Source organism: Aethalodelphis obliquidens, unplaced genomic scaffold (genome assembly GCF_003676395.1).
Source record: "Aethalodelphis obliquidens isolate GAN/ISIS:26980383/991018 unplaced genomic scaffold, ASM367639v1 scaffold71, whole genome shotgun sequence".
NCBI classification, from domain to species: domain Eukaryota; kingdom Metazoa; phylum Chordata; class Mammalia; order Artiodactyla; family Delphinidae; genus Aethalodelphis; species Aethalodelphis obliquidens.
In genome coordinates, this window is record NW_020838015.1 from 8378513 (window position 1) to 8405493 (window position 26981).

The window sequence follows — 26981 nt, forward strand, 5'->3', positions numbered from 1 at the left end:
TTTCTGCATCTGTTGAGATGATCGTATGGTTTTTATCCTTCGATTTCTTAATATGGTGTATCACATTGATTGATTTGCATATATTAAAGAATCCTTGCATTCCTGGGATAAACCCCACTTGATCATGGTATATGATCCTTTTAATGTGCTGTTGGATTCTGTTTGCTAGTATTTTGTTGAGGATTTTTGCATCTCTGTTCATCAGTGTTATTGGCCTGTAGTTTTCTTTCTTTATGATGTCTTTGTCTGGTTTAGGTATCAGGGTGATGGTAGCCTCGTAGAATGAGTTTGGGACTGTTCCTCCCTCTGCTATATTTTGGAAGAGTTTGAGAAGGATAGGTGTTTGCTCTTCTCTAAATGTTTGCCAGAATTCACCTGTGAAGCCATCTGGTCCTGGGCTTTTGTTTGTTGGAAGATTTTTAATCGCAGTCTCAGTTTCAGTGCTTGTGATCGGTCTGTTTATATTTTCTATTTCTTCCTGGTTCAGTCTTGACAGGTTGTGCTTTTCTAAGAATGTGTGCATTTCTTCCAGGTTGTCCATTTTATTGGCATAGAGTTGCTTGTAGTAATCTGTCATGATCCTTTGTATTTCTGCAGTGTCAGTTGTTACTTCTCCCTTTTCATTTCTAATTCTACTGATTTGAGTCCTTTCCCTTTTTTCTTGATGAGTCTGGCTAATGGTTTATCAATTTTGTTTATCTTCTCAAAGAACCAGCTTTTAGTTTTATTGATCTTAGGTATTGTTTCCTTCATTTCTTTTTCATTTATTTCTGATCTGATCTTTATGATTTCTTTCCTTCTGCTAACTTTGGGGAAGTTTTGTTCTTCTTTCTCTCATTTCTTTAGGTGTAAGGTTAGGTTGTTTATTTGAGATGTTTCTTGTTTCTTGAGGTAGAATTGTATTGCTGTAAACTTCCGTCTTAGCACTGCTTTTGCTGCATCCCATAGGTTTTGGGTTGTCGTGTTTTCATTGTCATTTGTTTCTAGGTATTTTTTGATTTCCTCTCGGATTACCCCCTTTCTCTCTTTTTTAGATGGCCTACCCTGTTCTTTAAAATTTCCAGGGACTAATAATTCAGATTTCGTCTTGGTTACATTTTCTGATGCTTCATGTACTATCTAGAACATTCATTGTAGAACGAGTCATTGGTATGAGAAATTTCTGTTTCTTCCCTTGCTTGGTTTCCTTGCCTTGGGCTCTTAAGTGTCAGGAGGGGTTTGGGAAAATAATGGGTTTGCTCAGGCCTGCTAGATAATTTGGTGGAAGAATGGGAATCTTTCATCCCATTGTGTTTTCCTGACTCAGACTTATAGTCACTATCATTTATGGTTGGGAAATGGCTTAAGTTTGTATAAATCCATGGCCTCTTGGCTTTAACTCATCTACCTAAATAGTAAAAATAATAAGAGATATAAAAATAACACTGGCTTTTTTTTTTTTTTTTTTTTTTTTTTTTGCTGTACGCGGGCCTCTCACTGTTGTGGCCTCTCCCATTGTGGAGCACAGGCTCCGGACGCGCAGGCTCAGCGGCCATGGCTCACGGGCCCAGCCGCTCCACGGCATGTGGGATCTTCCCGGACTGGGGCATGAACCCGTGTCCCCTGCATCAGCAGGCAGACTCTCAACCACCGTGCCACCAGGGAAGCCCGACACTGGCATTATTGATCATCTGTTTTTTACTATACACTTTACTAAGCACTTTATGTATTTTATTTCATATAATCATCATAATAACCCTATAAGTTTGATACTATTATATCATAATTTATGATTATCGTCCTTTTTAGCTGAGAAAACTGAACTTTGTAGACATTAAGTAATTGCCCAAGATCACCATGCGAGTGAGTGGCAGTAAAAGACTGGTTTGTGTGAGTCTATAGCCTATACTCTTTACCACCATCCAGTATGGCCTCCATGGTAGAAAATCATGAGTTTAGCTAAACTATATCTTTGGTATGTAATCCGGCTGTGCCTTTGTACAGGTATCACCCCTTCTTCTGGTTCCCCTTCTAAATAAATGTGGTGGCCATTGCACCAAGAATGCACAATGCAATATTTTATTAGAAGGAATGGAAGTAAGGGCCTAGGAGCCAAAAGCGTAAATGAAACATTTTATTAGCAGTCAGAGTATTCACAGCAAATAACAAAGCTGGATTTGTACAACCATTTACTTTCTAGAAAGGGATCTGTCATGCCTCTCATTTGGCGGAGCAGGGGATTTCCCCAGGGTGGGAAGGGAGAACATTCAGCTCCACTGTATGGCCTGAGTGCTGTTGGGCCCATCCAGCCAGTGCCTGGAATCTGTCATTTGTTGATTGTTATCAGTGTCTTTCTTTTGCTTTTCTAGGATTGTAGCCGACAAGGTAAAGGAGGTCCTATTTATCCGACCCCGGAAGTACATCCACTGCTCCAGCCCAGAGACTGCAGAGCCTGGCTACATCAACATCATGGAGCTGGCGGCATCTGTGTGCCGCTATGACCTAGATGACATGGACATCTTCTGGCTCCAGGAACTCAATGAAGACCTCGCAGAAATGGGTAAGTTGTTTCCTCACAAGTAACTTGTTCCTTGACTTGATTTGTGATTTTTTAAAAAAGGTGTCAGGACCATTTTAACTTGCTTTCATTTTGTGGCTTCCTTTCTTTTCTGGACTCTTCATTTATTTTTCTCTTTAATCTTAATCTTAATGAGGCATTTCCTGAAATGCATAAATATATTGAAGTAGAGCAGTAACATTTAAATCTGACCTTGTCTTTCCCTGTTCATGGTGAATATCACAGATCAGGGATGGCATGTAGGTTTCACAAGGCCATTTCCCAGTTCTGAGTGTGAGATTGGTCATGGCTGATTGGACTTCTGGTTGAGAAGGATTCTGAGACTGGTTGCTCGTTCGGCCCTGAAAAGTACCATGATCAGTGAGCAGGGCCAAGGGTAGTGGCACCTCTGACATCTCCACCTGATGGAGAGAAACTGCAACTTTAGCATTAGGCAGCACCACTGCAACTGACAGGTTGATGTGACCAGGATGCCTTAATGTAGGACTTGTATTTTGCTGCCTGGAAGAAGAATGGCAGGCCTAGGGCAAAACATCCCCAAAGCAGTTCTTAGCTACCTACAGTGAGTTCTAGAGTTGTCATGCTACTCTCAAAAAATAGAATAGAATGAAGCAAAAACAAGCAAATAAAAAACCTCGTAGTAAACATAGTAGTAATTTTAAAGTAAACGTGTGCCATACAGTACCATACCGGCAATGCTCAGAAACCCTAGGCTGAAAGGAAACTCACCTTATACTTACACACAGTTCTTTTTGACCTGTTTTCAGTCTAAACAGTGTTTAGGTCCAAGTGGTCCTGTGAAACTGGGTGGTTTTTAACTCTCTGTATGAGATATGGTAAAGGATACATTTGATTTTGTTTTTGTTTGAATCACATTTGTTCATTGTTAGTACAACAAGGATCAGTGGTTTTCCTTTTCTTCCCTTTTTTTTCTTTCTTTCTTTTGAGGTTGGTATCTGAATGCATGTGAATACAAAATTAAAATTATACTAAATCCAGTTTGGCATGGTGGTGATAGTTACTCTGCCAGTAACCAATACTAACTCCTTGCTTTTTAAAACATTTTGTTTTATGTCTTCTCTTGTTCTGCCTTCTAAGAGGAAGGAGAGGGGTCAAAAAAATTTAGGGTCGGAACCACAAAGAGAAGGGAATAAAAGACTGACAGAAAGGGAAAATGAGAGTATGAGGGCATAATCAAGTGGATCGATGGCTCAATGTACAGTTGTGTTTATGAACCATACAACATCCATATACACTATAGTCATTACAGTGCTGCCTTCAACATGACACTGCCTTATAACAAAGTCCCTTTGGTATTTTGCAGTTAATTCCCTTTGGATGAGTTTTTTTTAAATAAGCTTTCAAAAAAATTTTTGAAATAGTTTTAGCTTTCAAGAAAAGTTGCAGTTTTAATACAGTTACCATATACGCCTCACGCAGTTTGTTTCGTCTAATGTTAACATCTCACTTTACCATGATACATCTGTCAAAGCTAAGAAAACAGCACAGGTACAGTACTATTAGCTAAGTTCCAGACTTTATTGGAATTTCACCAGTTTTTCCACTAATGACCTTTTTCTGTTCCAGGATCCCGTCTAGGATACCACATTGCATTTAGGCTTGGATGAGTTTTAAAAAGATGATTACCTTATCTCCAGCATTCCTTTAGAGTGAATGATATTGTAGTAAGGTTCTAAGAGCTTAAAATAAACTTTCAAAAACAATATTATCTTAAGCATGTTTTTTATTCAGATTAAGGAATTCTAAAAGTTGAGTGCTTACTGCATACCAGTCACTATACTAAGCAATGTATGAACATGATCTCATCTCTGCCTCACAAGAAATCAATGAGTTTGGTATTATTATCCTTATTTTTATAGATAAGGAAGCTAAGCCCTAAAGAGGGTAAATAACTTGTCAAAGCTTATATAACCAATGTGAGGTCAAGTTGGAATTTGAATCCAAGTGCTCTTATAACCAGACACTATACTCCTTCACTCCAGGGGAAAAAAAAGTGTAATTTGTCTTGGCTGGAAAAATTAAACATACTACCTGAGTAGTTTTTGGTTTCATAAGTAGCAACAACATTGAAAAGGTAGTTTATGTGGAATTCCAAAGTTCCTTAGGATCTTATATTGCAGATGAAGTGGTATATTTGGATAAATTTGTTTTGGATCACTTTGAGAAGTACTCCTGAGTTTATAAGCTGTTAGAATAAATATATGTGTGCTCTCACAAAATCATCAGTCCCCCTAAGAAGAAAAATGTTTAGTTGTTACCAATAGCCATCATATGAATCTTTTAGTTGAGTTATTATGTATAGAAGGCTAAGAAAAATTAAAAGTATAGAAGGAAAAGGAATCAAGAGGCAAAAAAGGTAATTTCAGAATTTGCAGTTAGACCTTTATGAATGCTAATAAGTTTACTTTATATTTTAGTTTGTCATTAGAAAATATTATTGGATTTTCTAAAAGTCAGGTTTGAAAAACAAATAACAAATATTTCATATGTATAATCACATATACAGTACCTAGAATTTTCTTTTATGGCTTAATACCTTTTTGTATGAAATTTTCCTTGTGTAACCATTAGATGTGCTCATTGGAACTAATTTGCTAAGAATGAATTGTTATTTATATCCAAATAGTTATATGATTCTAATTATTTTATTATACTATAAAGTGTTCAAGATTACAAAGTCCAATGAAAGTCCTCCCTCAGTGGGAATAAGAGAAAACAGATTCGGGGGAGTTCCCTGGTTGCCTAGTGGTTAGGATTCCGGGCTTTCCAGGTTCAATCCCTGTTCAGTGAACTGAGATCCTACAAGCCTCATGGCGCAGCCACAAAAAAGAGAGAGAGAGAGAGAGAGAGAAACAGATTTAGGAGGAGACTGGCTAGGATTTGGACAGAAAATTGAAAGGGTCAGTATATATAACTTACAAAGAATATGGTGAAATGTATTTCTCCTTTCATGTGTCAAACACTAATATGTGATGATAGGTAAATTTTAGAAGAGCTCTAGTAAAAGATTCTTTAAAATCTGGTTGTTTTAGATCAGGGAAGAGATGGTTTTATTCTTTAGAATCTCCCCACCCCTGCACCGGGCTCACAGTAGGTGATTTGGGAATGACAGCTGACTGATGGGTTGATTGATTGTTTGTATTTCTGTGCAGGTTGTGGGCCAGTTGATGAGAATCTTATGGAAAAGACAGTAGAAGTCCTGGAACGCCATTGCCATGAAAATATGAACCATGCTATTGAGACAGAGGAAGGGCTAGGCATAGAGTATGATGAAGATGTGATCTGTGATGTGTGCCGGTCTCCAGACAGTGAAGAAGGGAATGATATGGTGTTCTGTGATAAGTGTAACATCTGTGTGCATCAGGTTAGTGAGAGTGGAGACCGCCACCTCCCCACGGTCAGCCTTTCTGAAGTTCAGTGATCATCTCCAGCACCCATATCTGGGTAGCAGCTTGCATTTAAGGGTGAAAATAAGGATTTGGCCTGGCTGTTCTCCAGTAATTCCTTTAGAAATAATACTTCTTATGATCCCCAAGGTGACTTATTAACTTTACTCCAGGGGGCTAAACCCAGGTCTTTATTGTGTATCTTCATGCCCATGCCATTGAGATTGCCTTGTTCGATACTTTTACAGTCCCCTGGGGAGTCTCCTTGCTACCTGCCTGGGAGTCTCTCCTCTGCCTTGGAGTCCCTGTTATATCATCAGGTTACACCCATGGTCAGTAACCGTGGGGAGTTTACACTTCCTACAGCTGGAAGTCGGGACTCCTCATCCTGGCACCCAGAGCCCTCCTCTGTCTCCCAAATATACCACTCCCAGGAAACTAGGTCTACTCCATTTTTAAACATCATAGAATTTTAGGATTGTAAAAAACCGTCCCACTCCTTAATTTTACAGATAATACCAGGAGAGGTGAAGTGACTTTACCCAACCTCTTATAGCTAGTTGTCATTCTTTCTCTACCACACTACTTTTTTAAATTAATAGTAATGATGATGGTGATATCCACATTCTTTTCAGCTCTTTCCTTTTCTTCCCCCACAAGCCCTATGCTCTAGCAAAATAAGGTTACTCAGTGGGGCAGTGATGAATATTCCTGATGCTGTCCTGTCTCCATGTTTCAGCCACACCAATTTAAAATGCCTTCTCCCACCTCCGGCTAACAAAACTTTACATATCTTTCAAGATCTAGTTCGAATCCTTTCTTGAACTCCCTTACCCTAAGTGATTTTTCACTCTTCTGAACCTGTTGTGTGTTTCATTCATTTCATTAATTTATCTAGTAAATAGGTATGCAACACCATCCATGTTCCAGGACTGTGCTGCATGCTGAAGATACAGTGATGAAGAGGCAGACATGGTCTTTGCCCCCAGGGAGATCAGAATCTGGTGTAGGGTCTACAAGGAAACTGCCCATTTAGCATAGTATGCCAAGTGTTTTTGTAGATTGAAGTCCATGCTGCTGTGGAAGTGCATGGGAGGGATGGGGGTCAGGGATACCATCCAGAAGGTGGCATCCAAGCTGAATCTTAATGGCCAAAGGGAAGTGCCAGAAAAAAACAGCAGCGTGTGTTCAGGCAGAGAGGAGAACATGTTCAGGTGGGGTAGTGAGAGTAGGCAAAGTATGTTAGAAGCAACTCTGAGCTGTTCAGAACTGTGGAGAGTGGTGGGGTCGAGTAGGGAATGCATGGAGAGTGAGGGTAGAGAGGGATACAGGGGACAAATGTGAAGGGCCTTCTCTGACAAACTAAGGAACTTCGGTTTTGTCCTGTCAACCCTGAAGGATATGATTTGTAATTTAGAAGGATCATCCTGACTACAAAGATATTAAAATGATTAGATAATACAGGAGATAGAGAGAAACCAGGACTTAAGACTTTATTTTAGTTCCATGGGCCACCTAACCTAACCCTCTGTATTAAAAGGTACTCAGAATATTCTGTGATCAGTTGGGTCTCTTTCTTCCTTTTACTTGTATCCTTTTAGAGTGAATTTTGAAAATGTATATTCACTCTACCAGTTACTGGCATTTATGTCTCACCTTTAGTGACAGAGAAAATCTTTACTACTTAAGTACGAACTTAAATATCTGACAGTACAGGTCCACAGTCCCTTCTATGCATTTCCAAAATTTTAAAGCTCTGAAAACTACAAGTTTTTACCGAAGTTTGGCACCAAAACTGATTTGAGGGCAGTAGCAGAACTCACCCCGTATGAGGCTATTTGTAGTCTTTATTCCATTTTGTGAAAATACTCATATATTTTGTTAGAGAAATATTAATGTATTTGATTATATGGCACTGCCCTGGTCCCATAGGTAATATGCCATGTATATACTGTATCACTTTCCTAAGATATGAACAATTCTGAATTTCCTGATGTTTCTTACCCTAGAGTTTTCAGATAAATGATTGTGGATCTTTAGTAGAATTGAAGGTAATAGTACTGAGGTCATCTGTATATATTTTCTGTATTTGTCCTTCACAGTTGGGACAAAATATTAATGAATTACTTCCAGGTTCTTTAACTAACAAAATGAAATGTAGCATAATAATTCTCCTTAAAGATATTTTGCTTTGAAAACATATCCAGTAATGACTATAAATGGTGCCCTTTCCTCACATAGAAAGAAATGACAATAACACCTGACCAGGCCTTGCAGAATATAAGCTGGTATGTGTTAAAGCTGGACGTTGATGCCACATAAAGTTTCATATAAAAGAGAATTCTTCCGAAGTGAGTACGTTCACTTGAATTCTAAAGAGATACTTAGGTTAGAGCTCCCTCTGTTGACTGAAAAGTGACTTTAAATGATTTGGAAGATTTGGTTTACTCAACAGAATTGGGGACATGTTGACAATTATATTTATTAAACATAATTTTTCTTCTTTAACTACCATATTATATCAACTGTTTGTTCCTCTGTGACTATAATACACTTACGGTCCGTACTTTAGAAGAGAGGTTTATTTTACATCAATAGATGTTGGATTTTAATAATTAAATTTTTTCATGAAAAACTGTGAAAATTGGGACCATTCCAAGGCCCTTAATGTATTCCATTTTCTGCTTCTTAGCCCATGTATTGAACACTCAAACTGAGGCCTAAATTAATTTGCCTGAAGGTACATGCTCATAGTTTTTATACCTGTCATATATATAATGTTTAGCACTAAATTTATTAACCCCTTGAAATTATATGTAAAACATATGTTCGTGCATGTGTGCAGTTTTTTTAAAAAAAATGCAGTCCAGCCTTCGTCATTTTGTGGTCTAGAAAAAGTTGAGAGCCACTACAACACTACAATGAAATACAAGCTTCTATGATCTTATGACCAGGAATAAGTCTACAGAAGAGCTCAGTAAATGATTTTCTACCCAATAAAATGGCCAGGTGATAAAGGGTATTGCTAGAACCAGCTTCTGGTTTTTCTTCTGCTGGTCTGAAAGAGGCTCTGTTTTAGGGAGAAAGCTTGCTTTCATTTCCTTGCAGACTTTCTGAATCTCAGAGAAAGAAAAAGCTTTGAAGGTTAGGGACCTTATAAAATGATGCCCTGCTTTTGTGACAGCAGCCTAGTTGGAATCCAACTTCAGTTGTTGAGTGAAATTTATTTGTTCAACCAAACCACCTACTCAAGCTCAGCGTAGAGAACCTTCCAGATAAATTGATGGTAAAGGACCTACCCCCAGTGACCTTACAGTATCACTGAGGAGATGAAACATAACAGTTAAAGTAGAGAAGCATACATGATGTCAACTAAGTACCTGGTGAGGGAAACGACGTTGAGTGGAGGGTGGGAGTCAGGAAGTGGAGCAGACACAGGGGCTACAGTGATCTGAGAATTGAGGTGAAGAACAGCAGGCTTTTTCTTTGAAGGGCCAGATAGTAAATATTTTAGACTTTGAGGACCACATATAGTCCCTGTTACATATTCTTCTTTCTTTTAACATCCCTTTAAAAATATGGAAACCATTCTTAGCTTGTTGGCCTTACAAAACACGTCTCAAGAAGTAGGCCCCTGGTTTTAGATGGGGTTGGGGGTGGGAGCAGAAGGGGTTTTTAGAGGGTTTATTGCTGTGCAATGGTATGAAGTCTTTGTTTTAGTAAGAAGAATATGGCAGCCAAATAGAAGAAGGATTGAAGGTATGAAGGGAGAGGAAGAGAATTTAGAAATAAATCAATCCAGGCATGACTTGTTTGGAGCAGTTGTGGTGGGGATGGAGAGGAAGGTCAGAGTCTAGTGACCACTCCGTAGGGATTAGTAGCAAGCCCAAGGGACAGTAGATGAAGGAAAGTGGATAATAAGAGTCAAGGAATTTGGATCTGGAAGCTGCGAAGCATGGTGGTGATATGGATAGAGAGAGTTTGGAAAGGGGGCCAGTTGCGGGGGTAACGTGATGGTGACTGTTGGAACTGGAATCTGAGGTGTGGGTGAACTTTCTGGGGCAGGCACAGACTTTGAAGCTGCGGTGGTGAATCAGTCAGTAGTGAAGGTATGCTAGGCCACATGGGGAGCCAGGTGACCCCCAGCTATAGTCTCTAATGGTGAGAGTAGAGCAGTAAGGGGGGAAGGATGGGCGAAATTAGAGATAGTGAAAAGGAAATCTAAAATATTTCCAAACTAATCTCCCTCCTTGCACCTCCAATAGTAATTCATTTATTTATTTGTCCGACTTCATTCTGTAAGGAATTTGAAGTAGCTTCAAGAACTCATTATGGACTATTGTGATTAGTCTAATATTCTGTTCAATTCAGGATCCATTCGTAAGTCCCTTTTTCTTCAACTCAAGCAAGTAACTGCTACAGTTTCCTGAGAGTGCTTTTTATGCAGCAGGCACCGTTAGGCTCTTTAACATCAGCTCATTTGCTCCTCAGAAGTTTCATTCTGCTTATTTCTTAACACTTTTTTCTTGATCACAGCAGTGCATGACATGTAGAAGTTGTTCAGTGAGTATATGACTGACTAATTATAATACATAATCATTGAGAAAGCTTTAGAAAACGGAGGCAAAAAAAAATACGTAATCACAAAACTCAGATAACAGTTGGGCTAACCTTTGCGTGTATTTCCTTCTAGTCTTACTCTATCGTCCTTAAAGTTAATTCTCATAGACAGACATGCTGACCTTAAAACAGATGCTAGAAGTTGCTTTTTTTTTTTTTTGAGTGTTTTAAAATTACTAAATCCTGGATATGAGCTCGTTTGGCCTTATTTGCCTCTTTCTCCTAAAAGTGGAGGGTACTCTGTGACTGTGTACCGGAGCAGACATTGACCCCGTGAGAAGATGCTAACCATTACCCCCCTCTCCTCCTCGTGCCTCCAGGCCTGCTACGGCATCCTCAAGGTCCCAGAAGGCAGCTGGCTGTGTCGCTCCTGTGTCCTGGGCATTCATCCACAATGTCTGTTATGTCCAAAGAAAGGTGGAGCCATGAAGACCACCAGGACAGGGACTAAATGGGCTCACGTCAGCTGTGCCCTGTGGATTCCAGAGGTAAGAATTCATCCAGGTCTGTGAGGCCATTTGCTCTCCCACAACGTTCAGACTGACTCAGGCTTCATGGAGATGCTTCATGCCTGCCCAGGTTTCTGAGGTGACAATGGTTCCACTTGACCTCCCTCACATCCTTCTTTTGCAAGTGGGCATGTGAGCCCATGCTAATTAATTTATAGGTGGTACTACCAGTGGTATTGGATAAATTTGGATGAGAGGAGAGGGTATGAGCAGCAGATTTTTTAAAGGTAAAACCTACCTTAAAAATACCAAATCTTAAGTGTTGAGTTTCATAAGTTTTTACACATGTATGTATCTGTCACCACAACCCAGACCAAGACATAGGACATCCCAGAAGTAGACATAGAGCATCCCAGAAGGATCCCTCACACCTACTTTCCAGTCCTTATCTGGGTCCCTATTACCCAAGAGTAACTACCATTTTGATTTCTATCACTATAGTTTCGTTTTGTCTAAAAATGGAATCATACAGTATGCACTCTTTTCTGTCTGGCTAGCAGTCTATATTGTAGTGTGTGTCAATGTTCATGCCTTTCCATTGCTGAGTAGTATTCCATTTTTTAAGAGTGTCTTTATTCAGAATGCCACCCCTCACTATTTAATCTGGTCCTTCAGTTGCTGATATTTCCCGAGGGCTTCCAGACATTACTTCTTACTTTTTATGGCTGCCCTTTTTATTTTTATCTATTTATTTATTTATTTTTAATTTATTTATTTTATTTTTGGCTGTGTTGGGTCTTTATTGTTGTGCGTGGGCTTTCTCTAGTTGCAGAGAGCAGGGGGCTACTCTTCGTTGCAGTGCGCAGGCTTCTCGTTGTGGTGGCTTCTCTTGTTGTGGAGCACGGGCTATAGGCGCATGGGCTTCCGTAGTTGTGGCTCACGGTCTCTAGAGCACAGGCTCAATAGTTGTGGCCCGCGGGCTTAGTTGCTCCACGGCATGTGGGATCTTCCCGGACCAGGGCCCGAACCCGAGTCTCCTGCATTGGCAGGCGGATTCTTAACCACTGCGCCACCAGGGAAGCCCTATGGCTGCCCGTTTTTTTTTTAAAAAAAAAAAAATCTGTTTGGACATCTCATTCACATTCTCTCTCCCCAAACCCTATCCAAGCCAGCAAATTTGTTAGCCTTTTAAGTGCAGAACAAGAGAGACTGCAGAATTCAGTTTATTGGGAGCTGATGATACTGTATCAGAAATTCATTCTTCCTTTAAAACTTGCCTGCCTTTATTCTTGTTAACGTCTAACCTGTCTAGCAGTCGAGCTCACAAAGTTAAACTGAAAGTTCTAGGTACATACTATGGTATTCTTATGGATATAGAAGTCAGTTTGTTTTTTTAATTTGAGTAGTGGTTTCTTTTTCTTACTGAGAACATCCAGCTAATAGACATGTGAAATGAACTCTGAGGTTTCTGGCCTGAGAATCACTAATTTCTAGCAGCAAATTCCCCAGCTAATAAAGCAGGCTTTTTCAGAATATTAAAAGTCTGGAACATGACTCAGGAAGAGTTCTTTAAAATTAAAAGAAGCTTTCTCACCTGTTGACATTCTCTTATGGTTTCTAATACCTGATTTCTAGTACTTTGGGGGCTTTTCTAGATGTCTCTGATCTTTCTACTGTTGGTTTCTCCATGTGGGTGGAACTTGTACTAGTTTATGTCCTTACTCAACAGTCCTTCACTTTTCAAAGTCATTTCTCTCTTAGAAACTCATGTACGTATTTTTAAAGAAAACACTTTTTACCAGAAGTTGCTTGACCCCTTATTTTCACACGGAAAAAAGTTCCGTGTTTTTAAAAAGCATCTCTTTCAGCACTCTCTCAAAGACTAATTTAACTTTAAAGCTACTTTGGCTGAAAGAATAGAGTAATCTGGTGATAGCGTGATTTTAAAGACTGGTTTTAAAATGTTATCCTCATCTTTTCTACTTATGTGCTGCAATCTCTTCATTACACAGATTGCTGCTACTTTCCAATGATACTATGTCACTGCCGCTGTTTTTCATCATTCAGTATTAAATGAAAAAAACACAAGGCATGTGGCACCATCTCAAACATGTGAGAGGTGCTAGATTTTGTGAATCTTAATTCCTTTCCTTAGTAGCTTTCTTTGGTTCCTAAGTAAAGTGTAGATATCTTTGATTCATTAAGGTAACCATGCCTAGTCTCTACTCCTGCCCTCTCATCCTATATATGAATCATTTATATTACTGGAAATGATTGAAGGCCTGAGCAGTGGCTAGAGACGGGTTTTATTTATTCTAAGTCCCATAGTAACCTTAGGAGACATGGCTCACCTCATTGTTTTGATGTTCTGAGCTTCTTGTGATATCATTTATGGTTTGTGAAAGGTACTTCTGGAATGCCTTGGTGCCTTCTGCCTTATGGTGGTGTTTTATTTGTAGGTCAGCATTGCTTGTCCTGAGAGGATGGAACCAATCACAAAGGTCTCCCATATTCCGCCCAGTCGGTGGGCCTTAGTCTGCAACCTGTGCAAGTTGAAGACAGGGGCTTGTATTCAGGTAAGTCCCAATGAGAAGTGGTAGAGTGGGCTAACACCAAATTGGCCAGACTCGCCCTCCCAGTGAGAGCATCCTGCTAATTGAAAGGTTACTCAGCAGGCTTCCCACTCGCTCCTAGAGCTCTGCTACTGTACAGACCATTTCTGGAGCCCCTTTTTTGGATGTTGCCTCTGGACCCTTCAGCTTATTCTTTTCAATAGCCACAGTGGTGGTTAATTTCCATCCTTCACTGTCAGATCTGATGAATTAGGTGAGTTCTGAAGCTAGATGATCCTGGGTGGCAACAAGCCATAACTTCTAAACAACCAGGCCCATGTTCTTGTGTGGCTCACCCATTGTAGATAGATGACTTGGGTTCCAGGATGATTTGACAGATGACCCTGTTGCTGGACTAAGTGCAACTCATTTGATAGGGAAAGATGCATCTGAATGGATAAATTCTGGTTGATAGGTTTGAAAGTCACTCTCATAGGCATATTTGTTGCATATGGTAGTGCAAGTAGAGTTTTCTGAGACATCTGAGGCATAGAAATTCAGCTGCTTGAAGTAGAAGTCGTAGCTGGTGCACCCAAAAGCAACATTGGAGGTGGGGAGGATGGGGCTGGGAGAGGCCAGTCACCCCCAGAAAAGGCAGGAAGGTCGACCCTTCATAATCTAGTTTTCCAGAATGTCATCTCACCTTTTATTCCGAATGTAATAAGGTGGATTTCCTGGTGAGAGGGGAGGAAGGGCTGGCCTTCCACTTCCCAGACCTCTTGCATAGGATACAGTCTGGTTGGAGTTAGGTTTGCATGTTCACCTTCACAGAAAGGGGGCCATATGATGTCATAGCTTAGGGACAGTGGCTCTAGGTGTTTCATGAGGTTCCTTGCTATCTGGTTCATCTTGTAGATTTCTTGCTCTAGACCTGTGATCAGCCACTCCTCCAAGTAACCCTGGTTCTTTTACTGGGAAATGGTATTTAAAGAACACAATCTGGACCCCAGAAACACTTTTAGTTTTTAAACTCGTTTTTACATTTGACAGAATCGGATACTTTGTCTTGCTTTTTAAAAAAAAATTTTCCTGCTGATTTTATTTATTTTAACTATAGCACTTTAGCAATTATAAGGAGGAAAATTTTTAAGGAAAACTATTCCCATGGGCTCTACTGCCTTAACACATTGCCTGTTTATGCTTTTCTAAGTTCTCTCCTGATTCCGCCCCACATGTGAGCCCCTTGAGGGCCAAGGTTATGTATCATTCTTTCCCTGGCACAAAAGAGAGTTCTTGCCCCTTGTCAGTGCTCAATTAGTGTTTATTGAATAAATATATCCGTATTTAATTGTATCATAGATTAGTTTGTAATATGCATTCTCCCCACTAAAAAATAAAATATTTCCCATCTTTTCATAATTATCATTTAGTCATTTTATAATAGCACATTGAATTTATGTCTGTTAATTTACTTATTTTCCTTATCGTGGTACCTGCATTTTCCCCAATTTTTGCTGTTTTAAAGGATGATTTTTTTTTTACAACAGTTAGTAATTGGCAGCATGACTGTGGTGAGAGAAAAAATGCCCCATATTGCCACATTCTGCCCTCTATTGTAGTTATTTATCTATGAGTCTTAGCTTCCCTAGTAGGCTGCAAGCTCAAACTGTTTCATCCTTAGATCCTGCAAACCCCCGACATGGCCAATGAACAATAAATATTAGATTGATAGATGGATAGTGGATGGACAGATGGATGGAAGAAACATTCTGGAGTGGGTTTTTTTATTTCAGGGCAGTAGTTTTGTTTTTATTGCTTAGAGTTTAGATTCTGCATTTTGTAAAGGTCTTTCCAAATTAAGACTCTTAAAAAAATTTTTTTTACTGAGTAAATTAGAGATTTAATGAAGCTCCAGTGAAGTCTTTGTTTCTCTCAATCTTAACAGATCCAAGACCTTTTTATAACAAATATTTTGTAATGCATCTATACTACCTTTACTTTCGTAATACCTCTACTTAGTAAACTATGAGCTTACTAAATGAAAGTCGTGGCTTAAAATATGGTTGTTAAAATACAGGTATATAATTGCTAATTCTTAGTTTTCTTGCTGAGGTAATAAAAGGAAATACATTAATGATTTTACTTGTTTCAACATTCCCTATCCAGTTCCTCTGTTGCATGTAAGTTCATGAACCAGCATTAAGTTCTAAGCAAAGGATAATCAGGCTTCAAAATTCTGACTGTGGTGTTTCCAGCAAGTAGTGTTAAGCAATGAGAAAATTCAGTAACACTTTTCATCACTCTGATGGCTTTGTTCTGGTGGGCTTCTCTGAATGGCCCAAACTAGAAATGGTTCTTTTTCTGGCCATCTCTGTTTTCTACATAATGACCCTCCTTGGGAATTTAGCCATCATTATCTTGTCATGCCTTGATGCCAGGCTCCACACCCCCATGTATTTCTTTCTGTCTAATCTCTCTTTTTTTGGACCTTTGCTGTACTACTTCCCCTGTCCCCCAAATGCTGGTCAACATCCAAAGCCACTGGAGAAATATCAGCTACCTAGGATGCATAGCTTAACTTTTCATATTCCTTAGTTTAGGATCCACTGAATGTGTACTTCTTTCAGTAATGGCCTTTGGTCGTTATGTAGCTATCTGCCAGCCTCTCCATTACACAGTTATCATGCACTCTTGGCTATGCCAACAACTGGCAGCAGTGGCTTGGGTAACAGGTTTCAGCAACTCTTTGGTGCAAATAGTGTTGACCTTCTTGTTACCTCACTGTGGTCCATATCAGGTGGAGAATTTCTTCTGTGAGGTACCTGCCATGCTTCAATTATCATGTGTTGATACATGGATCAATGAAGTGGAGATGTATGCTGCTGTGGTGGTCATAAAAGTCTCTTAAAATTTTGATTATAAGGAATTTCACTTATTCAACAAATATTTGAGTGCCTAATTGTGTGCCAGGCACTGTTCTAGGCACTTTGGATTTATCAGTGGACCAACAAAGAACTTTGCACCATGGAACTTACATTTTGGTTTGGGAGAAATCAATGATAAGCAATAGATACTAAGTATCATGTTAGAAGATGGTAAGTGCTCTGGAAAGGAAAAATGTGGAGTATGGTAAGAAGATGGGGATTGTGGGGCAGGAGGCATACATTGCAAATTTAAATAGAGTGGTAAGAGTAGGACTCACCGTAGCTGTGGCATTTGAGCGAAGACTTGAAGGTGAGAGGAGACAATGCAGATATTTGGGGTAAAAATGTTCCAGGCAGAGGGATCAGCCAGTGCAAAGGCCCAGGGATAGGAGTGTGTTTGGCTTGTCCGAGAGATAGGAAAGAGGCCAATGAGAATGGAATGGAGTGTGTGAGAAGAGAATATCAGAGAGATTACACAGGGACCTGATTGGTTAGGGCAGGGGTTGGCAATTATTTTCTATACAGGGCCAGATAGTAAATATTTTAGGCTTTGCAGGCCATATGGTCTCTGTCACGACTACTCAATTCTGCCTTTGTAGCACAAAGGTGGCCATAGACGATACTTAAAGCTTTACTGGAATATAGCCATGCTCATTTGCTTATTTATGGACTCTAAATTTATTTTATATGTCATAAAATATTCTTTTTCTTTTGATTGTTTTCCACCATTTAAAAAATGTAAAAACCATTTTTAGCTCCCATTCTTAGCTCATGGGCCACATAAAAACAGGTATCTGGCTGCATTTGGTCTGTGGGCCATAGTTTGCAAGCCCATGGTGAAGGGTTTCCAGGGCCCTTATAAGATCTTTTGTTTTGGGACTTCCCTGGCGGTCCAGTGGTTAAAACTCCGCGCTTCCAATGCAGAGGGCACTGGTTCGATCCCTGGTCAGAGAACTAAGATCCCAGATGCCACGTGGCATGGCCAAAAGATTTTTTTTTTAAAAAAAGATCTTTTGTTTTTACTCAGAGTTTAAAGGGGGAGCCATTAGCAGGTTTTGAGCAGATAAGTAAAATGATTTGATTTATATTTTTAAGGGATCACTCTATGGAATGATGTCTAAGATTTGCTTCAAAATAATCTGGAGGGCAGGGTACTATGGGGGTTAAAGATGAATCAAGATGGGTCATACATTAATAATTATTGAGTCTGTATAATGGGTATATAGGGTTTAATATAGTATTCTCTATGCTATTATGTAGGGTTTTCCATACTAGAAGGTTAAAACAAAAATAGGCACTCTGGCTGCTTATTTGGAGCAGACTGTGAGGAGGGAAGGTTAGGAATGAGAAAAGCAATTAGGAGGCTATTACGATAATCCTTGAGAGATGGCAGTGGTGGCTTTGTCTGGAGTGGTAGCCCTGGAGGTGGTGAAAAGTGGTTGGGTTCCAGGGCTTCCCTGGTGGCGCAGTGGTTGAGAGTCCGCCTGCCGATGCAGGGGACACGGGTTCGTGGCCCGGTCCGGGAAGATCCCACATGCCGTGGAGCGGCTGGGCCCGTGAGCCATGGCCGCTGAGCCTGCGCGTCCGGAGCCTGTGCTCCGCGGCGGGAGAGGCCACAGCGGTGAGAGGCCTGCGTACCGCAAAAAAAAAAAAAAAAAAAAAAAAAAAAAAGTGGTTGGGTTCTGGATGAATATTGAAAGTAGAGCCAAGAGGATTAACTGTGGATCGGGTATGAGGTGTGAGAGAAAGATAGGAGTTGGGGAGGCTTCCAGGTTTTGGCCTGAACAGGGAGAAGGGTAAAGTTGCCATAAACTGAATGGAAAAATCTGCAAGTAGAAGAGATGTGGGCGGAAAGATCATCATGAGTTCAGTTTTAAACATTTAAGTTTGAGATGTCTACCAGATATCCTAGTGGAAATATTAAACCGACAGTTGTCTATGCGAGTTTGGAGTTTGGGAGGAAGTTTTGGACTGAAGACATAAATTTGGGAGTCATTGTCATATAGGTATCTTTTAGCTTGGACTGGGTAAGATCACTGAGTGAGGGAGTGTAGATAGAGAGGAGAACAGTACCAAGCACTGGGCCTTGCAGCATTCCAGTGTTAAGTAGTCAGGAGAGTAGGGAGAGATAGCAGAGGAGACTGAGAAGTCACCAGGGAGACAGGAGGAAAACCAAGAGAGCATAGTAGCCTAGAAATCAAGGAAAGAAAGCGTTTCAAGGAGAGGGGAAAGATCAGTGATGTAAAAATACTGCTTGAGTAAGACGAGGACTACAAATTGACCCCTGAATTTAGCAATGTGATTATTGGTAATCTGGATGAGCAGTTTAGGTGGAGTGATGATGGCAAAAGCTACATTGCCAAGGGTCAGGGCAAAGAAATGGAGTAGGAACAGTCCGGAAAAGTGAGGGAAAGAAGTCCGCTCTTTAAGATGGAAGAAATAACAAGTATGTACAGTCAGCCCTCTGTATCCGCAGGTTCTGCATCTGAAGATTCAACCAATTGCAGATTGAAAATATTTGGAAAAAAATTCCAGAAAGTTCCCAAAAGCAAAACTTGAATTTGCCTTGCACAGGCAACTATTACATAGCATTTGCGTTGTATTAGGTTTTATAAATAATCTAGAGATGATTTAAAGTACGGGAGGATGCACGAAGGTTACATGCAAATACTATGCCATTTTATATAAGGGATTTGAGCATCTGTGGATTTTGGTATCCACAGGAAGTCTGGAGCCAATCCCCTGAGGATACTGAGAGACTATTGTATGTATACTTGTTAACATATAGAACATAACAGTATGCATGCAAAGAGAGTGACCCATGAAGAGGAAAAACTGCTGGAGCAAGGTTTTTCAGTAGCTGAGAGAGGGTGGGGTAAAGAGGGTGAGAGAGGGGCGGCTTCAGGTAAGAGCACAGATTGTTCTTCCCGGGTAACAGGCTTGAAGGCAGAGTGTGTAGGTACAGTATTAGATAGGTGTGCTGCTGGGAATCTGCAGAGTGCTCTTTTTTTTTTTTTTTTAAACAGATTCCTGGTGCCTCCTACTCTGCCATTTTCCCAGAATCCTTGCTCTTATTGTTTTGTTTTATTTTTTTAATTTAAAAAAAATTATTTATTTATTTTATTTTTTAAATTTTTGGCTGCATTGGGTCTTTGTTGCTGCACGTGGGCTTTTCTCTAGTTGTGGTGAGCGAGGGCTACTCTTTGTTGCGGTGCACGGGCTTCTCATTGCGGTGGCTTCTCTTGTTGCGGGGCACAGGCTCTAGGCGTGTGGGCTCCAGTAATTGTGGCCCATGGGCTCAGTAGTTGTGGCTCATGGGCTCTAGAGCGCAGGCTCAGTAGTTGTGGTGCATAGGCTTAGTTGCTCCGTGGCGTGTGAGATCTTCCTGGACCAGGGCTCGAGCCCACATACCCTACATTGGCAGGTAGATTCTTAACCACTGTGCCACCAGGGAAGCCCTACTTATTTATTTATTTAGGCTGCTCCACGTCTTAGTTGCAGCACGTGGGATCTTCATTGCGGCATGTGGACTTCTTAGTTGTGGCATGCGGACTTCTTAATTGTGGCATGTGAACTCTTAGTTGTGGCATGCGGACTTCTTAGTTGCAGCATGTGAACTCGTAGTTGTGGCACACATGCGAGATCCAGTTCTCCAACCAGAGATCAAACCCGGGCCCCCTGCATTGAGAGCGAGGAGTCTTACTCACTAGACCACCAGGAAGTCCCCAGAGTGCTCTTTTTGATTGTTGTAATTTCCTCAGTGAGATAGGAAACAGGATCATCAGCTGAGAGTGAGGATGTGGGTGAAGTCTCAAGGTGTGGGGAGAGAAGAGGTGTGAAATAGTTTTTTGGTTTCGGGAAGTACACTGTGAGTGCCAGGCTGCATTAAAGATCTTCCCCCCAAGTGAGGGGGAGTGAACTTCAGGTGACCTTGTGAAGTGTGGCTGTATTTTTCTCCACCTATGTTCTGCCTATACTAATTTACTGTTTTTGATCCCCATACAGGGAACAAGATTCTAAATTACTAATTGGTTTGAAATTAACTTAGTGGTGGTTTAAAAGGAAAAAAGGGTTTTGGTCTCTTTTTCCACAGGAAAACTAGGTGTGAACCGTGGAAAACAAAGCCCACTCTGTTAGTATAAGCAGAACATAGGTGGGGGTCAAGTTTTATTAGCATCTTTGTTTGTCAGAGGTTTATTTAAGGGTATTTGTGATTAGTAACACATCTCAGGTATTTTGTTTTATAAACTCTTTATGGAATTTTCTTAACTGTGAATTGTGTTCATTCTTCCTATCTCCCAGCAGTGGGGAATACCCACATCTCTCCTCTTCCTTTGATTTGGGAACATTCATTCGGCAAGGATAGAATCTAACACTGGTGGTTTTGGGGTCTAGACTAGCCAATATCTACAGCCTCCATATCTGGGAGCTAGAACCTTTCTCCTGAGGATGAAGGTTTCTGATAATCGTGGAACAGATCCTAAAGACTGGGTTCAAAACAGATGCCCCAGACAGCTCTGAATTTTGCTTAAACCCTGGACACAGTCCCTCTGCCACCTTTCCAGAATTCCTATAGGGTCCTTATATATCTTATGTTCAAGCCCCATTCAACCTAGATCCAGATGTTATAGGCCTTCCCTGAGAAAAAAGGAAGAACAGTGGTTAAAAATACAGCCTTTGGAGCCAGATTCCTGGGGTCCAAATCCTGGTTCCATCTCTTGTTTGTTATGTAATCTTGAGAAAGTTACCTGCCAAATCTGTTCCTCAGTTTCCACATCTATAAATGGAGATGATAAAATAGTACCTACTTAATAATGTGGTGAAGAGCTTAACACAGTGCCTAACAGATACTAAATACTCAGTAAATATTAGTGGTACTAGTATTTGTACTTGTTGTTATTGTTCATATTATTCCCTGGAGTCAGTCTGACTTTGTTGATGGAAAGCCCTAGCATTCATCCAGCCAAACTGAATAGAATCATTAAACATTTGGTGCTGGAGTAGGTGCCCCTTTCGACAGTAGAGGAATGTGGTCATGTCTGGAGTTACATGCATGTTTAGTGAAGTCAGAATAAATTGGTGGGCCACCATGAGTTTACTGTTAGGCTAATATGAGCTTGACTATGAGGGAAGTGAACTTTTTTAAAACAAATGAAAATCTTTGCCAAGTGGGGAAATGCAAGTACGTCTACTCAGTAACTATTAAAGGTGGTACTAGTAGAGATGGAAATTAAATGTTAAGATTAAAGGGCATCAAAAAAAATTAAGAGGGAAAGCACCTTAATATTTTTCTCATATATTCCAAATTTTATTTGTGAGTACAAATTGTTCCTATTCTAAGATATTTCTGGTCCTTGCCTTCAGGTGTTTATAGTCTATTAAGGGAGACCAGATATAAACATGAGAAAAGTTAAATAACACTGAAGTGACATCTCCCCTCAGACCTTGCAGACCCTTAGGGATGAGAGATCAGAAGGGCTGGTGGCCACCGTTGGTGCTAGAGTTTAAGTACATAATGGCTAAATAGGTTTTGTGGGCTGACTTTGAATCATTTATGACATGGTTTCAGTGACCAAGTTTTGAGAAAATTGCTCTGATATCACCCATTTGTCTGTTCACAGATTGTTGGGGATTAAGGGCAACCAAATGGACACTGTCCTGCAGCAGGATAAGAACTGCTGAGGACACATGCACCAGGCCCTTGGTGTTCAACGCAGGTGTCATCTGCTTTTGAGGAGGACACACTATTTTATTTTCGGGGGGGTGACAAAATATTTCCTTAAAGAGGCAAGAAACAATTTAATTCCTAAATCAGTCTCTGGTGTTCTTTTTCAAAGACTTTTATTCCAACCATCCTATCTAATCCAGTTCTCATCCCACAGAAACTCCAACTCCCCTTACAAATGTGAACATATAAGGGTAGCATTTTCCCTCTAATGAAAGTATTTCAAAAACTCATTTCTCTTCTATAATTTCTGAAGAATAGGTAGAAAATTATTTCTTTTTCCCCCTTTAAAAGTAAATAAACCATAGTGAGATACTACTTCATACCCACTAGGGTGGTAATAATTTAAAAAGGCAGGCAATAACAATTATTGGCAAGAAGGTGTAGAAATTAGAACTCTTATGCCTTGCTGGTGGGAATGTAAAATGCACAGCCACTGTGGAAAACAGTTTGGCAATTCTTCCAAAAGTTAGGCATAGAGTTACTGTATGTCTTAGTAATTCCACTTCTAAGTATATACCTACAAGTTAGAGGTCCCCAAGACCACTCTCAGGTTCAATAATTCACTAGAAGGACTCACAGAACTCAAAAAACCATTATACTCATGGTCATAGTTTATTACAGTGAAAGAATACAGATTAAAATCAGCAAAGGGAAGAGGCACATAGGGCAGGGTCCAGGAGAGACCAGGCATGGAGCTTCCAGTTTCCTCTCTAAGTGGAATCTTGTGGACAGTGCTTATTTCTTTCAGCATTGGTGTATGATAATATACACAGAGTACTGCCAACCAGCAAAGCCACCTAAGTCTTGGTGTAGAGATTTTATTAGGAGTTGGTCACATAGACGTGGCTGACCACCTGCATGGCTGGCCTTAGTCTCCAGTCCCTCCAGAGGTCAGGCTGATACCACATGGCTCAGAGCTTCCACCATAAATCACATTGTTAGCATAGACTATCTGACATGGCCCAAGGCCCCCAGGTAAATAAAGACACTCTTATCAGGCAGGACATTCCAAGCGTTTAGAGGTTACCTCTTAGGAGCTAGAGGCAGAGGGCCAAGCCTTTCTTTGGCAAGGTTAATCCTTTATTGCACATTACCAAAGAGAAATGAAAACATGTCTGCACAAAAACTTGTACACAAATATTCATAGCAGCATTATTTCATAATAGCTAAAAAGTAAAAATAGCCCAAATGTCCATCAGCTGAAGAATGGATAAACAAATATGGTATATCCAATGTAATGGAATATTATTTGGCCATATTTTAAAAAGAATGAAATTCTGATACATGCTACAACATGGATGAACCTTGAAAACGTGCTAAGTGAATGAAGCCAGATATAAACTGTCACATATGATTCCACTTATGTGAAATGTCCAGAATAGGCATTTCTATAGAGACACAAAGTGGATTAGTGGTTGCTTGGGGCTGGGATTGGGAACAGGGAGTGGCAAATAGGCATGAGATTTCTTTTGGGGGGTGATAAAAATGTATTGGAATTATGTAGTAGTGATGGTTGCACAACTCTGTTAATATGCTAAAAACATTGAAATGTATACTTAAAATTGGTGAGTTTTGTGGTATGTAAATTATATCTCAATAAAGCTGTTCTTTTAAAATGGGCATAATAAAACCTCCCCTGTCACCTTAAGTGATTACAGTAGAAATGAGATATATACAAAAGCATTTTGTTTAACAGAATGTGCCAAATATATGTTTTTGGGAAAAAAATTAAGTTATTTGGTTAGCATTTCTCTACCACCAAGGTATATGGACTTCTAGCTATAAATATCATAGAATGACCTTTTTTTGAAACTAGATGGATTTTATTCTTATTCGTGTATTGTCTTTTTATTTGGAGTAATTTATATTTATGTCTCTACATTCTATAAATTTGACCTGAGAGAGGTGATCTGTTTTTAGCTTCCCATTAGTAGTAGTTTTATGTCACACACTCATCTCCTTGAATAGAAAACAATCCTTTTGCTTTCTCTTCCCATATTTTTGTCAGTTATTAGACAGCAGAAGAGCACTTTGCCCAACACCTTTAATCTTTTGCTAAAGAGTGCCTTTTGCTACTTGTGTTTTAAATGACCAGCTAGTTTCTTATTCAAGGGATAACCAAAGGTACCCAGATGAAAGTATAGTTTGGGGCTCTCATCATCCTCATTTTCATGAGGCTTTTCAAATACATAGAATTTTTAAGAATACAAACTTGGATGTAATGTAACAGACTCTTCCAGTTGCTCTAAGTTGGGGTGGGCTGTTTTAGGAATACAGTAAGTGGCTAGAGTACCACTTAACTGAAAAGTGGAAGGAGTTGAGGGCAGGGAGCAGTGTAGGTAGAATATCAGGTACTTTACAGGAAGTACAAGCAATAATACATGTGAGGTTGGATAAGATGATCTTTGAATTGTTTTCCATCCCTGGAATTCTTTATCCTGTGAAATTAGATTAAATGGAATCTGCCCCCATTAAAGCTTTGATGGTTGCCAGCATTCTCTTAAGTGTTGAATTTCTCAATCTATAAAGAGACCTATCAGGTTTTGCATTTTTTTAGTCTTTATTCATATACAAGGTCATCCTCTATGTTTAGTTATCAAAAACCCAACATATTGAGCAGTCTGCCCTTCAGATGCAAGCTTCCAAAAGATTTGAGACTTGGGTTTAACCATGGGAATTCCCACTATATCTTTTGAAACAAATCCTCCATTGCTTTCCCTCCTTCCTTTGCATAAAAATATAAACACACACATGCATTTTAAATCTTTGGAAGGAAAACTGTAACATAACCATAACAAATGGTAATTGAGACTAACTGAAGCACAAGAGTCCAGCAATCATGGGCCAGGTTCTCTCTGCCTCCCTGTGAGTCCTCAGTGCATGCCACATAGTGATACTTAACAAATGTGTTGCATCTATGAATGGCAGAATATTATAAACTTAATTCCAGATTGTCTGTAACCATACTGTCCAACAGAACTTTCTATGATGTGATGGAAATCTGTGCTGTCCAGTATGGTTGAAATGTGGCTAGTGTGACTGAGGAATTGAATTTTTAATTGTATGTAATTTTAATTTTAATAGCTGCTTGTGGTCAGTTGGCTACTCTGGCTACCATGTTGGACAGCACATCTCTATAAGACCAATTTCAAGAAGTTAGGTTACTTAGATATTGGAGTTCCTGTGGCCTTTTTTAGAACCAATAGCTGCTCTGGCAATAATATTGATTTTGTTTTTCTTTCGATTGTTCAGAAGCATTTCTTGAGTACTTCCTTGTTCAATAGTTGATGGTAATGCAAAGATGAATGACACAGCTTCTGTCGTTAAGAGCCATGGCCAGGGATTTTACATTTATTATGCTATAGGTACAGTGTGAAAAGGACCATTGTAGAAGCATATAATAAAGTGATATTGGGGTCACAGAAAAAGTACAGCATGACTTTACAGGGGCCAAAGAAGAATTCTCGGAAAAACTTAATGCTTGAGCTAAAATTTAAAGGAGAGTTTGAAAAAAACATTTTTTTGCCTCTGTTTTTACTGTTTTCTATAAGAGCAGATTTCCTGGGTTACTTGTAAAGTGTCCATCATGGTCAGTTTAAGACCAACTTTCTCCCTGTCTTTTCTTTGCTTCCTATGAGCTCTCAGTTTAGGCCCAGGCGTATAGGGCTTCCCCTTTCCCCCCACAGCCCTGCTGCCTTAACACATCTTTTCTTCCCACAGTGCTCAGTGAAAAGCTGCATCACTGCCTTCCACGTCACCTGTGCCTTCGAGCACAGCCTAGAAATGAAGACCATCCTAGATGATGGGGATGAAGTAAAGTTCAAGTCATACTGCCTCAAGCACAGCCAAAACAGGCAGAAGCTCGGGGAGGCCGAGTACCCTCTACACAGGGCTTCAGAGCAGGGCCAGACCAAAAGCGAGAAGACCAGCGTGCGGGCACAGAAGCTCCGGGAGCTGGAGGAGGAGTTCTATTCCCTGGTCCGTGTGGAAGATGTGGCCGCAGAGCTGGGGCTGCCCACGCTAGCTGTGGACTTTATCTATAACTACTGGAAACTAAAGCGGAAAAGTAACTTCAATAAGCCATTATTTCCTCCCAAAGAGGATGAAGAAAATGGTCTGGTGCAGCCAAAAGAGGAGAGTATTCACACTCGCATGAGAATGTTTATGCACCTACGGCAAGACCTAGAGAGGGTAAGGTGACCAACTGTGACTAGTGTGTAGATCTTGGTCTGCATAGAAATGGAGGCCCCACTTCCAGTTTTTAAAAGAACACAGCTCATTTACATTTATAGTGTAAGCTTCTGTGTCCTTGCTTATCTTCTGATTTCATCGTGGCCCCAAACATTGGGCTTAGTTAAAATTCTGGTAGACACATCAGAGAATGGAAGCTTCCTCACTTAGATGCTCTATGAACCTTAAATTTGAAATAAATTTTCATTTGGTTTACTTTTTATTCACTGTGGAACCTAAATTGGCTCAGCTATATTGTACTGACACACTTATGAGACTACAGGCTGAAGAAAGAATGAATTTTATTTAGGAAAGCACCAGATCAGAGTTTCTTAAACTCGGCACTATTGACATTTGGGGCTGGATAGTTCTTTGTTGTAGGGGACTGTCCTTTGTTGTGGGGAACACTGTAAGATGTTTAGCAGCATCCCTGGCTCTACTCACTGGATGCTAGTAGCAAACCGCCACATGCCCAGTTGTGAGAACCAAAAATGTTCCCAAATTACCAAATGCC

At 40.1% G+C, this 26981-nt stretch overlaps 2 protein-coding genes across 7 annotated transcripts in view; both read left to right on the plus strand.

Moving 5' to 3' along the window:
* Positions 1-26981, plus strand: part of JADE3 (jade family PHD finger 3) — a 151343-nt gene that overhangs the window by 117063 nt on the left and 7299 nt on the right. For all 6 annotated transcript variants that reach the window (XM_027091369.1, XM_027091368.1, XM_027091370.1 and 3 more), the window contains 5 exons: positions 2349-2539; positions 5731-5942; positions 10905-11072; positions 13493-13609; positions 25958-26428. In XM_027091369.1, the coding sequence (XP_026947170.1) occupies positions 2349-2539; positions 5731-5942; positions 10905-11072; positions 13493-13609; positions 25958-26428 (1159 nt within the window). The remainder of the gene's footprint in view (positions 1-2348; positions 2540-5730; positions 5943-10904; positions 11073-13492; positions 13610-25957; positions 26429-26981) is intronic.
* On the plus strand, positions 15766-17980 carry LOC113611937 (olfactory receptor 2J3-like). The gene is given in 2 exon segments (XM_027091403.1): positions 15766-16063; positions 16065-17980. Coding segments are annotated over 2 exon segments (636 nt in total). The 5' UTR covers positions 15766-15856; the 3' UTR covers positions 16494-17980.